This window comes from Elephantulus edwardii, unplaced genomic scaffold, assembly GCF_000299155.1.
Source record: "Elephantulus edwardii isolate Elephantulus edwardi_28Jun2011 unplaced genomic scaffold, EleEdw1.0 scaffold00128, whole genome shotgun sequence".
Lineage (NCBI taxonomy): Eukaryota > Metazoa > Chordata > Mammalia > Macroscelidea > Macroscelididae > Elephantulus > Elephantulus edwardii.
Genome location: NW_006399878.1, coordinates 9,930,982 through 9,949,158, shown reverse-complemented (window position 1 = coordinate 9,949,158; position 18,177 = coordinate 9,930,982). Strand labels below are relative to the sequence as shown.

The 18,177-nt window shown below is 42.7% G+C and overlaps 1 protein-coding gene across 3 annotated transcripts in view; it reads right to left on the bottom strand.

Annotated features, from left to right (window-relative positions):
- The window catches only part of DLC1 (deleted in liver cancer 1), a 563,336-nt gene that overhangs the window by 857 nt on the left and 544,302 nt on the right, over nt 1–18,177 (bottom strand). For all 3 annotated transcript variants that reach the window (XM_006893561.1, XM_006893560.1, XM_006893562.1), the window contains 10 exons: nt 16,364–16,427; nt 13,276–14,699; nt 12,828–13,004; nt 8,396–8,555; nt 8,082–8,280; nt 6,321–6,534; nt 4,122–4,236; nt 2,892–3,110; nt 1,438–1,655; nt 334–507 (listed from right to left, as the gene is read on the bottom strand). In XM_006893561.1, coding sequence (XP_006893623.1) covers nt 334–507; nt 1,438–1,655; nt 2,892–3,110; nt 4,122–4,236; nt 6,321–6,534; nt 8,082–8,280; nt 8,396–8,555; nt 12,828–13,004; nt 13,276–14,699; nt 16,364–16,427 — 2,964 coding nt within the window. The remainder of the gene's footprint in view (nt 1–333; nt 508–1,437; nt 1,656–2,891; nt 3,111–4,121; nt 4,237–6,320; nt 6,535–8,081; nt 8,281–8,395; nt 8,556–12,827; nt 13,005–13,275; nt 14,700–16,363; nt 16,428–18,177) is intronic.

The following is an 18,177-nucleotide window of genomic DNA, read 5'->3' as shown; positions in this document are numbered from 1 at the left end:
TAATATAGCTCTAAAAGTGCCTATTATGTGATTCAAACACCTTGTTATCATTAACATTTGTTTACTGGTTTAAATTAATGAAATTATCAGTTCCTATGACTTTAAATTCTTAGAAGAAACACTACATCCTCCTTAATATATTATTTTGAGGGCTAGAAATTAGAAAAGTGACACCCCAAAAATAAAAAACCAGACAGACTTTATTTGCTAAGTGCCACACTTCCTGAAGTAACTAAGGTATGACGTATTTATATTCACTTAAGTCATTCTTTGCATCAAAGCTTGAGTCTTCACGACCCTCACCTATGCCAAAGAATCATATTCAAAATGTACCTTAAATCGGCTCTGCACATGTAGGTGAGCTTGGATTTTCCTGACCCACAGGGTTCCATCAGATACCTGGACAGGAGGACATTAACTCTCACACCCACCACAGGTGCCCGGTCATGATCCACGGAGGTGAGTAAAAGCGCACAGGCTCCCTTAGGTAAATTTGTCCTCCACGTCCTATAGAGACCAAACCAAAGGGGAAACATGAGATTTTCTAGAATCCATTTAACATGTGGTCTCACTATTAGAGGAGGCAGATGTGATGTGCCCCAGCCCTGGGTGAGAGGCATCTCTTGGAACAACTATCCAAGAACTCCTCAATGAGGACATACACAGAGCGGCTCTGTGTCAAGTGTCTCTGAAGAGAATATGAAGTGTGATAAAAATGGATTTTTATATTCAACAAATATATTAGAGCAACACATCCATCCGTTCAAGTGAACACTGCGTAACTGGAAAAGTGCTCGACTTATTCTAATGATGCTACATTTCTGCAAAGATTTTTGACATTCTTTCAGTATCTCCAGAGAATTTATGACTACACTCAGAAATCAATTTTAACCCCATCTCACTTGAGACTCAGATGCTATTTCCTGGCTTATTCGTTTACTAGGTTAGGATACAAATGACCAGAAGTCATCTCTAACAAGAAAATGTGACCTAATTGGGGCAAAAATCTGCTCCTCATGAGCACATGCATTTGTGCTTCTCCCTCTGAGGTCAATTCCAAAAAATGTCAGTCTGTTTTCACCAAGGACCATACTGGAATAAACAATAGTTCTTCCATATTTTTAAAGGATCGACACCTTCCTGGTGGCATACACTATAACTTCTCATCACTGCTGTCAAGTTGGAATCTACTCATAGCTGACCCGCCACTAGGTCTCTGAGTCTATAGATCACACAGGAAGACACTATCCAGAGCTGGGGCGGATTCAAACTGCCAGGGCAGTGAGGCCTGTGGGTTTGCACCACAACCCCCTATGGATGACACAACCAGAGTTCATCACTGATTTTTTTTTCCTTGTAAGATGAGAGTCAATCACTTGCTGGCAAATGACATACTGGCAGTGTTTATGGAGGCTCGTGATCATTGTGAGGTCTCACCTTAGAACAACGTAGTCCCGGGCCGGATGGGGTGCCATACTGTTCTGGACATACTGGTAGATCTCAGTTTGGCTGTCTAGAATTTCAATGACTTTGGCATCCAGTAGGTCTACATCCCAGAGGTGCTGCTCCTTAAGTAGGCGCTTTAAGATCTCCTCAGGTGTTGCGGGGACTTCGATGGTTGACCTCCAAAGCCTTAGAGGGGGTCCTTCACTCACCTGAAGAAGAGGACATGTTTATTAAGGTTAAAAGCAGTCATACACACTTGGAATTCACAGGACAACTGGAGAGATGGTCATGTAGTTGCTACTTGTACCGCCAGCTGCTCTCAAGTCAACTTGAACTCCATGTGTGTCAGAGTAGATCTGGGACCCACTGAGTTTTTATGGCTGTCTTTGCAAAGGCAAATCATCATGTCTTTGTTTCCCAAATGCCTCTGTTGTTTGTTTTTTCTGTGTATCATCAAGTCACAAAAGACACACAGCTGACTAGAAGTTTTTCAAAGGCAATTGACTGCACAGAAGGAAACTGTCCCATGGAGCAGCTGGTGGATCTGAATCACGTGTCTTAAGAGATTCCAGCACAGCTTCTTACCAGTAGGTCACCAGAGTCCATCGCTAGATGGACTCAAACCTCCCACCTTCCGGTTAGCAGCTGAGTACACCATGTAGGGGCTCCGTCCTAGGTATATGTTTACCAAAAAAACCCCTCAAATCAAATTGCCATTAATCAAACCACACTAATAGTGACCTTCCTTAAAGGCTGCAAATCTTAACAGGAAGTAGGCTGCCATCTTCACCTGCACAGCAGCTGGCGGGCTCAAACTGTGGACGCTGTGGTCAACCACTTCATATGTAATGCACTGAGCCACCAGGGCTCCTTAATCATCATGTTTAGAAGCGCATAGTTATCTGTGGCATTCAGAGGCTGCTTTCCCCAAGAACATTTAACATGAGTCAAGAAAGTATTAATAACAGCTGGTGTTATTCTTACCAAAATTATTACATGTGTTTCTCTAGGACCCTTATGAGAGGCAACATAAAAAAGTGAGGTACTTTTCTTATTAGCACCCTTAAGTCTGCATGACCAAGTAGTCTGCTCTCACTTCGATCTATATTCAAGGACAGTATCAACAAAACCCTCCTCTGATCCAGCACCTTAAGCCATATAAGATGATAGCTCTGCCATTAAGCGGCTTTCAGTCCTAACAAGTTAATTCTCCCTGAGCACCTCTTGCTCATTAAAGGGCCAACAATCTGTGACTTGAGGGCATGGGAGAATTGAGGAGAACTGTTACCAAATTATAGAAGAGTTTAAGATGTCATAAAATGTTCTAAAGCCCAATTCTATTCTTGAAAAAGAGTTTGGGGAATTCTAATTATTCAAATTTTCTCTATACCAACCAAATCATGACAACTGGAACTTAACAAGCTAATAGCCAGGAGGAGACGTACCTTCTTGAAAGACAGCTCAGCCTGGTCTGAAGTGGAATAGTTGACCCAACCCTTAAACTTCTCTTTGACTTCTTTAAACAGGCTGTCCATACAGTCCTGGAGGAAGTGGTGGTAGTTAGCGGATTCATCATTACTTAGGCGTCCCAATGCTTCCAGGGTGAGGGGCTTCAGCTCTTGTTCGGTGTAGGAATTCCGACATCGACTCATTTCTTCAGGTACCTGTAAGAAGCACAAGAGAAAATGAAAAGAGTCCACTTCCTCTCTCAACGCTGGCTGCCAGTCCTTCTGTTTCCAATGGATGGGAGTGTTCCTACCAGCCTCCTACTGTGGAGGAGTATTGTGAAGGTAGACAGGCCAACTTCACAATATCACAGAAAGTTACTCAGGTAAGGTATTAGTCTTTGAAATGTTTCAGTAGGAAGAAGAGTGTCTAAAACAGGATTCACACTGGTCAAGGAAGGTGTCCCAGACAGTGCATTTTAGTTTTCGTTAACTTGTTGTTTTTGCTTTTTAAGCCATGTAAACGTTGCATGTAAACATTCAAACATATTACATTCTAATTAGTTTGTACAATAACCAAAACCAAACTAAATTCATTGCCACCTGAATTGTTTCTGACTCACTGGCAACCCTCTACTACATTTCCAAGACTGTCAGTTGTCACAGGATTGAAATGGCCCATCTTTCTCGAGCAGAGCAGCTGGTGGGTTTATTTAGCTAACAGCCAAACATAAAACTCATTTATGCCACCAGGGGTCCCAGTGTATAAAAAAATAGCAAATTAAATGCAGTTTAGTACATACATAACCCACATGTGTTCTCTATCTATATTATATATATATATGTTTTAGAAATGTCTATGATAAAACCCAGCTCATTGTCACTGAGCTGGAAGTGGCTCACAGTTGACCCTCTAGTGGGTGTTCGGAGGTTATAACCTGCACAGAGGGAATCATCCACCTCTCTACGATGGTGCCACTGGTAGATTCCAACCACCAGAAGACTGCCTTTGGGTCAGCAGTGCAACTCTCCACATGCCCAGCTACCAGAGATCCCTTAATTCTAAGTAGTTTATACAATATAATCTATATAAAGTTGGAACTTTCTGGCTATATACATAATCTCCAGCTGCAGAAAAGATCTTTTTCCTAATACGGAACAATACCCGAGCCTAAGCAGCTGACTCCACACCCATGATCCTCCCACAAAGAAGCCGCGGCCCTGCCTCACCTGGAAGAGCTTCTTGCACTCCGCGATCATATGGGCCAAGCCTTGCGTGGCAGCCAGGTTTTCATTCAAATCTTTCTGATCTGGTTTGCCTAAACTCTGCTTTCTTTGCATCACCCTAGGTAGAAGGATGAGGGGAGGAAAGAATGAAATAGCTACATATTTTTAAATCAGTGTGGGGTTTTAGAGACAAACATTTCACTGGAGCCAGTTTGCTCTTAAATCGTTTAACAGAATTTTACTTTGCTCACAAGCATTTCATGAAACTCACACACAAAACCATTAAAGAAATTGTTCTTCATGAAATTCTGCCTATTTAAAACCAACTGTGTGAACCAGCTTTTTATTTTCCAAAGGGCAGTGTGTAAGGTCCGTGTGTGGTGGTGGGGAGGAGGAGGGTGGCCTCAGAGGAGTGTATGGGAGGGAGTGGGGGGGCGGGCATTGGAAGTTGAGGTAAATAGTGTCACTATTCTCTGTTTACATAAGCAGATCTTCTCCCCAAAGGTAAGGAATAATTCTATTGTTTCCTAGAGATTCTATCTTAGTCTTATCTGATCTTTCCCTTCCACACATTCTATTTCTCGATCACATTAAAGCTGGGATGTCTCAGCAGATGTTCAGATGCAGTTTAAAAGAGTGTTTAAGTATTGTATGGCTTTCAGAAGCAAAGCTAACTTCAATTAGCACACCTAGATCTCATTCCTCTAAGAAAAATTTTCACGTTCCTTTGGACAGCTTGATGGATTCAGGATGGGGGGCTTATATCCAGTTACCAAAAAAAACAAACCCACTCCTGTTCAGCTGATCCCAATTCAAAGTAATCTTCCACTGGGTTTCTGAGGCTATAAACCTTTATGGGAAGAGAATGCCTTTTTCTCCTTCAGAGCAGCAGGTGGATTTGAACCATCAACCTTATAGTCAGTAGGCCGATATATTACGCTCTGTGCACTGATTCCTTTTTCACATAACCCAGTGCTATTAGCTACGGTGAGATGCCTCCTGATTCATGACAACTCCAAGTACAATGGAAAGAGACAGTGTTGGTTTGGGGTTGGGGAGCAAATCACCAGGCCTTTCTCCCTCAAAAGTCAAAGTTACTGACATGGAATTGGAACTGACTCATAGCTGACCCTGCCATGGGTTTCTGAGGCTGAAAATCACATAGGAGGAGATTGGCCATCTTTCCCCTTTGGAGCTGATGGGTTCAAACTGCCAGAGAAACCTCGGGTTCGCAACACAAGTCCTTATGGACTATACAGCATCAAGTCTGTCTTGTTCTAGAAAACCTGATGAAATCTTTCAGCATCACAGCAAAACACAAGCCTCCTGCAACAGACAGATGGCGGCTTTGTGTGAGGTGCACTGGTTGAGACCAGAGCCTCAGGGCCCTGCATGGACTGTAAGAATATCACCATTGCTCCAACATCTCCAACGTCTTTCTACTCAGGTAAGTAAGAGAGTCACACTGGTGGTGCCTTATCTTGTCAGATAGAAGGACTGGTTCCTTAACTAATCTCCTAGTTGCACTTTCCTCATATGCTAAGTAGACACTACTAGTATTTCATCTGCTTTCGCTATTAGAAGGATGAGGTAACAAACAGAAGAGCCTCGTTCTGTGAACTGTGTACAGACCACATACTTTATAAATCATCAGCCTTGTTACTTTACAGATAACCATGATGCGTTACACTTGTGCACATGTGAAAATCTAGTCATTAGTTTCACAAACAACTTGGAGAGGTCAATTTGGGACATTTCTTTACAACTTCCAACACTGAGCCGAGAAGTCTGGCTTGAGTGACATGCAGAGGGCACAGCAACGGGGGCCTAGTCACCCTTCTTGTTTTTTAGGTCAGTAAGTGGCAAAATGCTTTGTTGTCAGGCAGTATAAAGGCGATGGTAGACGGGCCTTGGAAGATACTAAGGAGCATAAGAGTCAACACTCGCCCCTGAAAAATGTGGCTTCAAATATCTCCCAACCTGGTGGTTAACTAGCTAGTCTAGAGACTACTGCTTCTGGACTGAGTGGGGAAGAACGAGAAGTGCAGGAGCAGTGGTACGCCGGGTGGGATGAAAGAAGGGGCTCTAACTCTCAGTCAGGAGCGGACACAGTCCCACCAGAACACAGCGCTGGTCCCAGAACAGACACAGGCTGCCTCAGCTCAATGAGCGGAGAGTCGTACACACCTCATTGATCCGTACCTGGGGGAAGAATTCTCCCTCTTGAGGGTGTTGAGATGGAACAGGGAGGGCGCTAAGCACACAGCAAGGTTGGTTGGTGTCATCTGGTTTTCTTTTACAGCAGCTGTGACATCACTCAAGAAATAAAGCAGGGTCTGCAGAACCTCTCGGTTCTCATCCGGCAGCAGCATAATGGCGGCCTTGATCGCCTGGAGACACTGGTCCTTGGGCACATCTGCACAACACAGGCATTTCCCCATCAGCTCAGTGATTTTCCATCAACATCGCAAGGAAATGTCCCAAAGCAAATATCAGCTTCAAATACCTCAGCCCAGCACTGAACAAGCACTTGCAGAAAGTGTACTGAAGGTTAATACGCAAGAAATTATGGATCGCCACCAGCGTCACTACCCTCAAGTATTTCCTGCTGTGCGGAGGAGTTAAAATTTTTAAACACCCACGATGCCAACATACTCTTAAATCCACCTCAAGAGTTCAACTCATGCCTGTGCTTTTATTTACAGAACCATTTTTCTTTTCTGAGCACTTCTTAAGACTCCTAAGTTTACCATTTCCAATTACTGAAAAAACACTATTGATTTTCTTTTTTTGTTGGCTTTAAGAAGAGGTCCTATCTAAGATAAGCACAGAAGGAGAACAGCTGAGATCTCCCAGCCTTGACAAGAAAATATTCCATTTTTGGGGGGACCTTTTATACACTTTTAAGTGATTCGCGCATTCTTGAAATATGAAAAGTTCAGTTGCTAAAATATTCAGCCAATTTAAATAAGAGGTACATATAATCCATTTCTTAAATTTTAGAAAGTATACTCTGAGAAGCTATTATATAAAGACATTCTTGCGAAATGAACCTAAAAAGTAACACATATATAGGAAATGCTGAACCTAACTTTAAGGGTTTCTTTACTAGGCAAATCTTTTAAAAAGCATGTGGTGGAAAAATCAAGTCACTCAAAGGCAGTCCATAGGACCAAATGATTAAACAGCTCCATGGTTACAATACATAACAAATACCTTGGTGAGGAAAATCTGACCTGTGTTTTCATAAAATATGAAAGGATGAAACAAATAATGAAATAATCCAGACCAGCTCCATTTCTCATAAAATAAAGTCCAATGTGCCACTCTGAAAGACAATTTGAGCCCTAAGAGAGGCTGCTTTTAAATTACACTGCTATAATAACACCCAAAGCCAAGAAAAACACAAGGGTCTAAAGTTATGATCCTGATCTTGATCATTAATTTGGACAAGTGTTTGCTTTAAGTTTCACTTAAAAGTGAGAAGGGCATGGGGTATTGTTTTCCCAAGAATTTCTGGGAGCCGCTGAGATGAACAACAGAAAAAAAAAAGAGTATTCATTTTTCAACAAGATAAATAACACTTTAAACACAACAGCCCTAGTAGAGAGATGTCCAGTAACCAAAATGCCGACAGACTGAGATCTTGGAACCTGTCCATTTTAAGCACCCAGGATAACATGGATCTAAGAACTAATGAAGGAACTCACTCTTGGTTCTGAAAATAAACACGAACAACTGCTTAAGGAATTACAGACCAATAGGAAATGGACTTTTGCCATTTCACTAAGTATGCAGATGTCGGTTCCTCAAGCAAAGAGGTTCCAAGGCAGAAATTAATGACACATGTTCCCAAGAGGTCACCATGAGGTTCCAAAAGGATGACATCAAAGGAGGCTACAAGCTTCAAATGGTCCCATGTTTCTCCCAAAGACAACAGTCCCGAGATCAAAGGACACTTACACTGGTAGATCTGTAAAAAGGTTTCTGAGAGTTTGTTTGTCATCAGGGGCTCAGGAAGATCTCGAAAATACTGCTTTAACATGTCTGCCACATCGTAAGCTGACTGCCCCTCATAGTTGACAAAATCCACCGCAGTTTCGTTCATCTGGCGAAGAGCCTGAATTCGGGATTTGACCCCAGATTTTCTGAAGAGCCCAACCTGTTTATAAAGAAAAGATGACTATGAGTGCAGAAGCACCACGGTCAGTACTCAGCTATATCCAAAGCGGCTCACGCCTGGACTCCCTTGATGTGTCCAGGGAGTGAATGCCTACCTGGTCCAGACAATGGTTGCGGAGATAGCGCATGGCCTGCTGAATGCTCTGTGGGAGGGGCTGTCCTGTGCGTTGCACATTGACTGTCAGAGGGACCCCAAACACACTTCGGTCCTTGTAGTCTGGAACTTTGATCCTTTTCATGAACTTGGGCACAGCCCTATTTAAAAGAATACAGGTAGGAGAGAAATAAACTCATTTGTCAATCTTGCCAGACAAATACTGGAAATTCCAGATGTACTGATACAGAGACAATTTAAGTTTACATAAACTACAATTTCAGATGGTGGTGATGATAGTGAGACAACATGATGCCCATAATCTCTCACACTGAACACTAGCAACTGGTTTGTTCTACTGTTAAGAAACAGCACTGCGGTTCCAAAAGCATGCAGTTCAAATCCACCAGCTGTTCTACAGGAGGGAAATCTGTGCAACTGCCTCTGAAAACCTGATGGAGGGTCAGGTACAAGTCAGCTCTGACTGAAAGGCACACAACCACCAATCACAGTAGAGCAATCAAAAAAAAAGTTACAAATTCAATTCCTCTTCTGCACTAGTCACATTAAGTGCTTACTAGTCAACTGTAGCTAGTAACTACACTCAGTCACTGCACTGAGTTGGAACCAACTCACTGCTCACCCTACATTGGGTTTCTGTGGCTGGAAACAGAACAAGTAGAGATTATTCATCTTTCTCCAGAGGGGTGCCTGGTGGATTTGAAGTGCCAGAGTATTGTGGCCTTTAGCTTAGCAGCAAAACTCCCTGTGGATGGCGCCACCAAAGCTTCCCTACACACTGGGCTGCACAAATACAGAGTGTTTCTCCCATCACTAAAAGCTGTATTGGGCAGTACCAGTCTACTGCTGGGGCTGTAAAGGCCAGGACCTTAACTCAGATGGAGACTGTCCGTCCACTCTTAACCCTGGGGCACAGTGCATTATGTATCAGAGGGAAAACTGAAAAGTCAGTTGTTCCAATTCACTAGGGGATCGGAGGGAGAAAGATGGGCAGTCTCTCCCCTTGAAGGTTTACAGCTCCAAAAATCCAATATAGGGCTATAATGAGTCAGAACGGATTTGATAGCAATGAGTGGCTTAACCACAAAAACTGGGGTCTAAATTCTTAAGAGAGCTTGAAGGACTTCATTAAAAAAATGGTGGCAGAGGAAGAAAAAGAGGCAGAGAATAACAGTATCATATTCTCTAGCTGCTTCACTGTGGGATTTGATAAGCAAATTCTCATTTGTCCTGAATAAGGAAGGACAAGCATCATTTTTATGTCCTGATGAGATTCGAGGCACTTCGAGTGCAAAGGATGAGGTAGAATGGATTGGGAGAACAGCTATTACATGATGTTAGTCTAATGTATTAAGAACCGAACTCCAGAGCTCCATGGTGGGGGTCAAGCTGAATGACCTGAAGTCCAAATAAATTCCCTGCTGATGACCCTGGAGAATATAACATCTTTAGAGACTGTGAGGGAAGATGGAAAAGGGAACAATGGGGTTTTTGTTACTCCATTCCAGGCTCCCTAGAGTCCTGCAGCCAGGTCCACCCCCCAGTTTTATAGGCAGCAGCAAGAAACCCATGTCATGCATTTAAGGCTGTCAAACAGATCTCCGCTCCACAAATGACCTTTCTGAATGGGACACAAGAGGGCAAGGCCAACAGGAAAAGAACTCCGGGTAGAATTTCTCCTTACGCTGTGGATCCCACAAAGCAGGGCTTTTACGTTTGGGTTTGACTCCCTGGAAAAACTGACCAGAACTCAGGACTTTTCAGATTCTTGAGGGTTTGGTGGGAAGGGGGGAGGGGCGACACTGAGAGGAGAATCTGAAATATGCAGTTTTAAATAGCCAGCAGGGAAAATATTACGCTCCAGCACAGAGGAACCCTGGAGAAGACAGACCACTGTGACTCCACAGTGCTTACCAACAGCCACAACGCGTTACTGTTTATAGCTCCAGGAAAGGTAAAACTAAGAGCAGAGTCAAATGTGTATTTCCATACAGTTAAGTATACGGTATCACAGCTATAAGTGTGCATAATACTCGCTTTGTCGAGGAGAAAAGCCCCAAGGCAGAATGTGGAAAGAACACATTACGATCTCCACCGAGAATCTGAAGCATGTGGGGATAAACTGGTCAATACTTATTTCTGTCATTCAGAACAAACAACTTCTGTATTTAGCAAGGCTCACATAATAACAGCCTTTGAACAGGAGGCGCTTTGATGCTGGAGTTAAACTCACTGGAGTCCTGAGGAAAGGAGGAGCCGGGGGAAGAGAGAGCAGCTATGCTGCTTCACCTACTCATGTTGGGCTTGTAGTGTGCTACAGATGCTACTGATGCCCCAGGCCATTTCTCCACCTTCAGAAAGTGGAGAGGTTGTACAACTAACATTCAGATCAGCAGAAAGAGTTAAGGATACCGGATCAATAGTGGAAAATGCACTGTGATGTCACTCTGCAAATATGTCTCTACTTTACACTGTTACTAGAAAACTGAAGACATGCACTTGTCATATCTGGGGCTCATGCAGCCTACCATCTACAGCTGACATGTACATGAAGGGCCAAATCGTGATGACCACAGGAATTATGAACAAGTCAGCTTTTTAAAGATGATGTTGTTATGTGTTGTCAAGTCTGCACTGACTCACAGCTGACCCTTCAGTGGGTTTTCAGAGGCTTTAAATCACATGAGGAGAGTGAAGCAGCTGGTAGATTAGAACTAGATAGCTCTGAGTTGTCAGCACAGCTCCTTACTACTAGGCCAACAGAGTTCCCTTGGTTAGTTAACGATAACAGCTTCAGGTAATAAATTCCCTACATTTGTCACTCACTGTTTGAGAGTCTTTGCTGGGGAAAAACAACAACAATGAAATAACCTAAACTAGTTAGCACAGGTGGATTTTTTTTTTTAGTTTCCATAAATATTCATATAAAAAATGATTTATAAAACATATATGAGTAAAGTTATGAGACACTGTACATCAAGCATTTCATAGGCAGCTTCTTTTCACTCCCTCTATCCAAACTCAATTTCTAGCTAAGCATCAAAGATGAGATATTTGAGAGGTGTACTTTCTTTTTTTAAAAAAAATTCTACATAATATCCATTTAAAGAGTAATGGTGCTAATTTAAAGGGTAAGGTGATTCAAGCCATATTTTTCAATTGACTCATGCATCTGAGAGTCGAGATAGTGACTAAGGATTACAAAGGAGGAATCGAAGTCTTTAAATTATAGCATTGAAGAGTGCTGACTATCTAATAGACTAGCAAAAGAACAAGGCTATCTGCCTTGGAAGACGTGCAATCAGAGTGCTTGCTCTGCAGATTTAAGGATGGTAAAACTTCATCTCCCATACTTTGGGGATGTTGTCAGGAGGAAAAAAATCCTTGGAAAAAGACATGCTGGGAAAGGTGGAGGGTCACAGAAAAAGAAGACCCTCAACAAGATGGACTGGAGAGTGACTGTACCAGTGGGCTTGAGCCCAACATGACAAGAATGGTGAGTGACAGGGCAAGGTTCAAATCTGTTCTTCATAGAGTGGCTGTCACGAATAGTTAACCTGATGACACTTAACAACAAAAACAACCTATCATCTGTATTTTGCAAAAATTTTGGGTTTTTTGTCCCCTTTTCCTTGCATCTTGTTATCCCTCCAAGATTGACTATACTTGTGTGTATAAACAGTTTTGCATCTTTTTATATTAGTGATTTATACCCTCATTGTCTTTCTCTAACTGACTGCCAGAATAATCTGTTCTAGTTTCATGCATATTGTTCAGTATTTCACAAATTCTTGACTTTTTCCCTTTGCTCCATTGTGTGAATGTACCATTTTCTTTAGTCATTTGTCCACTGATGGGTATAAGCAGTTTCTTAGTACATCAGAATATTGTTGTTCTTTTCCCTCCTAGTAACAGAATCTGACACTGAATATACCACCTCATCCCATGAGCTATTCTGACCAGTGGGAAGGAAGTCTGTACAAGCTGATAGCAAAGTAATGCAATCTAACCGTAGAAATGGACAAATAGTCATGGTAAGAAGCTGTGCTGCAATCCCAAAGGCACACGGTTCAAATACAATCTATCAGATGCTTTGCAGGAGCAGGACAGGCAATCTCCTCCTCTGTGATTTACTGCCTGTGAAAACTTGATTGAGGGTCAGCTATGGATTGGCTCTGACTTGACAGTATATAACAACAATAATCTTGCTGACAATTACCTAAAGCCAAACTGATTAAAACAGAAACACATACTAGGACCTCAGGAAAAGAGAAACTAATTGCATCTGAATGAAAGACTAGAGGTATTAATAAAGACCAGAACAGACGTTTATCATTGCTTGAGACAGTCTCAAGGAATAAACCCAAAACATGCTTTTCAATCCCTAGGCACCGAGCAGTTTTAACTCTTACCAGCTAAAGCCATGCTTGTTAGAAGGTGTGTACTTCTCCAGTAGGGCAGTTAACTTTAAGAGCGAGTATTTCTGCAGCAGGTTCATCTGGGCCACAGACTGGCAGTTGATCTGCAGGGACACGGAGTTTAAACTTGGTCGATGTGAGCTCTGGAAGCTGTGCCATCTCAGTCTGTGCCTGTGAGGGAAGAGCGGACAGAGTGAGTGTGTACAAAGGCTTCTTAATCAGTAGATGCAAAAAATAGCATCAGCTGGCTTATTTTACCAAGGGGGGAGCTCTATTTCCAGCCCATGTTTCTTGAGTGTTAAGACCTGCTGGCCAGTTACCCTCCTTAGGAGCTTATGTGGTGACAAATGCCATGCTTAATCCCCTTTACTCCTAGAGAATAAGGGGAGGTTCCTTCTGACACCCACCCCCTCCAGTTTGGAGGGAGACCAAAGGTGCTTACCTATTGGACCTTGTCAGGGAAGCCCCGACCCCGGAGTCTCTCCTTTCGGGGATGTCAGAGGGCTCCTCTGGCTCGTTCAGGGAGTTGCCTGTGCTGTCCAAGTCACTGGGTGTGGTGCGGTCATTGTCCACATCCAGGTGGATCTGCTTTGGAGAGGACGGGCAAGGAGAGACAGAGTCCAGGGCGGAGTCGGAGTCTCCCTCATCGGAAAACTTTTCGGACCACTGGTTGACTATCCTCTGCATGCCCTTCACGTGGTAGAGGATGTCATCCAGCTCGGGGAAGATGTCCTCGTTCTCCAGGTCAGCCAGGTCACCTGAACTGGAGTAAAGGATGGAGCCTGGCACGTTGTCGTAGATGCTCAGGCGGCTGCACATGGAACTGGAGGAATTGCGTCTCTTCAGTTCCTTGGGGATGTCGCTGCTGTTTTCTCTTCTGAGGTTGATGTGGCCAGGCCCGTAGAAGCTCCCAGTTCTCCAGTTCACAGTGGTACTGTTCTCTAAGGAAGAGAAATTGCCATTGGAGAGGGCCTTGGGGAAAGTGCCAGGTTTGTGATCTTCGGGGATGTAGAACACCGTGTCCTCTGAGTAGTTCTCTCGGTTTTTGAAGTTCTGTTCAGTGATGTTGTTAAATGTGGACTGACTGAAAGGATCAAAGCCCTCCAAATACATGCCCACTCGCTTATTGCAAGTACTGGGGCTGCGGGTCCTGGTGACAGGGCTGGGGGTGCTGACAGCGCTGCTGGTCTCAGACTGACTGCTGCTACTGCTGGTCTGTGTGGAGTTGGAAACGCTCCTCTTTCGTACCATGGGGACATTTATGTGGTTGCCATTAAGGGCGGAGATCTCCACACAGTTGAGCTGCTTCAGCTTCTCCTCGTCCATGCCCTCCTGCAGGATAGGCCCACTGATGATCAGCCCCAGTTTGGAAGGCGCTTTGTGCTTGCTGTGGTGGGAACCCCGGAGCCTCAGGCTCTCCATCCGCTTCAGCAGACTGCGTGTCTTGGACATGGTGCTTTTCTCGTGGCCTTTCATGCCAAAGCTGAAGCTGGACAGTTCCTTGGGAGAGGGCAGGCTGCAGAAGGAGTCGTCGTTGCCAATGAAGTTGCTAGAGGAGCAGACACTAATGACCGAGTTAGTCCGGGGTGTTGCCACATCCGCGCTGTGGGGCGTGTGGGTGGCAAGACTGCTGGTGCTGCTGAGGCTGCGGACCGAGGACACCTCCTGCTGTTCGCTGAGCTCTGTCAACATGCTTTCATGGCTTGCTGCGTTCTTCAGGTGGGAACTGTCGGGGGACCCAGGTACTGGGTCCTGCTTCGGAGAAAAGACATCAAACTCTTCCAGCCGGGACCACCTCTTGCTATCCCTCTGGAAAGTCCATTTGCCACTTATTGCACAAGGCTCATCCTCATCAGAATCTTCACTCTGCCAAGACAGAATGGAGCCATTCATACACCAAGACCCACAGAGAGCAGGAGCAAGACACGTGCACAGGACCAGACGACTGGGAGTCAGCTCAAAATACACCCAGGGCCCATGCTCCCCTTTGTTATTTTTTAAATAACAAAGATGTATTTAAAATAATCTAACAAGAAAGAATTTAACGTGTTACAATCTAAATAAGAGTTATTTTATGGAAACTTTGGGATCCATAGAATGTTCTTTAACTGCACACAGAGGAAACCTCTAAGATGACTGAAAATTCCAGGCATGCAAAATATTCTGAACTGGAGTCAGCAATGGGTGGGACTCCCTCTGGACTGCCTCCAATTTTGCTGTCTTGATAATATGTGTTTATATTCCCTTCTGCAATTAGAAAGGTAATTTTCAAACAACAAGAAGAGTGGTAACTTAAATCTCTAGCTACTCTAAAAGTTTATAAGATCTTCTAACAGATTAATGGAAATTCTAGACAAAAAAAGCCATCACCTCTTTCCCATTCCAAACTTTTCAGCCTCTTAACTTGTACTTTACCTTCCCCTCCCCCAAGAGATGTGGGGCTGGAGCTTACTGCCACAACTGTCCTGCGAAGTTTCCACCTCAGACATGCTTGGGGGAATTTAACAAGGCTTCACAAATACCCAGTCCTGACAGCACCTAACGTTTGCAGACTAAGTAGTGACTTTGTTCATTATGCCCGACTTACGTGCAGAACTTGGAGTTCTGCTCTAACTAAAACCACTCCAGCCTAGCCTTTGCGCGGGACTCAAAAGTACATTTCTGTAGGATGCATGTCTTTGCCACTGGTGTGGAAAATATCATATGACTCAAGTTTCACAGGACAGTGAGTAGAGATCTTTAAGAGCTGATTTGCAGACTCTTCTACACAGATCAGTGGGTGTTGAGGTTCCAGTCCGTTTGTTTAAAGGTTTGAACTTCCCAAGAAGACAACCTGCTGCAGGTCATGGACTTTCACATAATTAAAAGTTGTTCTCTAAACAGTCAGAAATATCTTCTTTGACCAACCTTATTCCTGTTTACTCTAATCTGTGGCACAACACTCCCAGTACTACACCCACCTCTTCTCCAAGGATCCCATAAAAGATGCTCACATTACATACACAGAAGAAAATAGCATCCAGTGCAGTTATGTGTCACCATCTGACTAGAATGTGTGGGATTCCTGGCCTTCCCCCTCTTCCTTCCTCAATTCCCTTCCTCCCTCTAAATAAATCTCTTCTTATTTTTCAATATCCCACAAGTTGGTCTTTGCTTTTATTTCCACAATTTTAAAATGTAGTTGTGATTGTTATATTTGAGAAGACACACTAGTTCTCAAAGAATCTTAGCTGTATTTTTTGTAAGAAGTGATTTCCTGGCCTTCCTCAAGCTCATCGCCTTAATATGCAGTAAGCATTGCCTTAATTAGGTAAAGTAAGAGATGAAATGTTAAGGTAAAAAACTCCCTGGGACAAACAATTTACTGGCTGGCGGCAACTACTGGTTTCAATTCTCCAAGGTTATGTAGGCTTTTGTAATCTTGAGTGCAACTTTTGAATATATAGATATTTTCGAAGAAGGAAAAGTGTTTGAGCAATAACATTTAAAAAATACATAATCAGGTTTACAGTTTGTCATTTTATACTCACTCTCTTCCGACGAGGACTAATCTCTAGCTTCATCACCGCACATTTGTTTAAAGTATTTAGACGCCTACAGGGCAAAGAAATAATATTAGCAAAGACGGAAAACCACTGAGAGATGAGTAAATAGTTTTTTAAACAATTGCCATTGTTTAAGGAGTTCCTTTGAACTCATTAAATGTATAATTTAGAAAAAATATTATAAATTCTTAAAATAATATCTATGAGGTTTCCTTTCACAGAAATAGAGGTAGCAATCAGGAACTAAACTAGAAATGCCAGCAAAATAAGTAGCATAAAAATTTACCTCAAATCTGTATGCAAATAAAACCCAAAACCATTTTTAGTTATCTGTAATGAGTAAGAATCTAGCCTGTTTAAAAAATGAATTCTTATAAAGAAAACAAAATAGAGCCCTTTTAATATACAATTCTTACAACTCTCCCTTAGAAACTGAGGGTTTATTTTTTTTACCTTAGTCATAGAAATAGCACAATTAACAACTTTAAAACTTTGACTGTTGCAAGCAACAAATGCTGGCGAGGTTGTGGAGAAACTGGAACCCTTATTCACTGTTGGTGGGAGTGTAAAATGGTACAATCACTGTGGAAGGCAGTATGGCACTTTCTCAAAAAGTTGCAAATAGAGATACCATTTGACCCAGCAATTCCACTACTGGGAATATATACCAAAGAGACCATAACTGACATTCAAGCAGATATATGCACACCCATGTTTATCACAGCTCTGTTCACAATAGCAAGGAGTTGGAAACAACCCAGGTGCCCATCAACAAACGAATGGATAGAGAAGCTGTGGTATATTCACACAATGGAATACTACATTGCACTGAAAAACAAGGAACTCACACAATATTTTTCAAAATGGGTGAGCCTAGAGGACATTATGATGAATGAAATATCTCAGTCGCAAAAGGACAAATATTGCATGGTGCCACTGTTGTAGAATGTGATTGATATCAGGGTTGGGGTAAGACTGAGAAAAACTGGATAAATTGTGTATACTGCACTGAAACAGATGAGGGACTGAATAATTTAAAAGCGATGTATGATAGGGTCTTATGGTTATCACAAGAGTCCACAATTAAGGTTGCATAGTGGAATGTACTTGGGGCAGTGGGAGGGGCGTGGGGGGATTGTGTACCAGGGAAGGAGTGTTTCTTTTACTTTTGAAAGAGAGGAGAGAACTGGGAGGGTCGGAGGGGGGGGGGCTGGGGGGGGAGAGAAGTGCAGCAATGAATGAAAATCCAAAATCTCTGTAAATGCTCATTAAAATTATTTTTTAAAAAAACCACCTTTGACTGTTACAGCGCTAAAAAGAAAAATCTTATAGACTTTAGGAGTAAGCACTTCTTTGGAATAAGACTCCTACTTTAATCCTTTAAAATTTTAAATACTTAATTGGGGAAAAAGAAAAAAGTAGTATTAATTTAAAATTAGGGAATAATTTCATTTCATTGTACAGATACTTAACCGATGAATAAGCCAAACAAACAAACAAACAAACAAAATCCTCACTAGGAAGTCAGAAAACAGCTGAGAAGAGAAACTTTCTACTGGACCATATGGTAGAGAAAAATGTGAAAAACAGCTCTTCAGGCCCTAATTCTTTTCAGGAAATCGTAACGTGTTCTTCTCCTTCAACAAGCTCTTACTGTATCTGCACACTGTCCTACGTTGTAGCTCTATTCAGTTCCTTCATCATTCCTTAAATTCTCAGACTTTTACAGAAAAAGAGCAGTGAATTCACAGAAATCAAGCCCATTATGAGACTGCACTTCCAGACTTTATCTTCCCAAT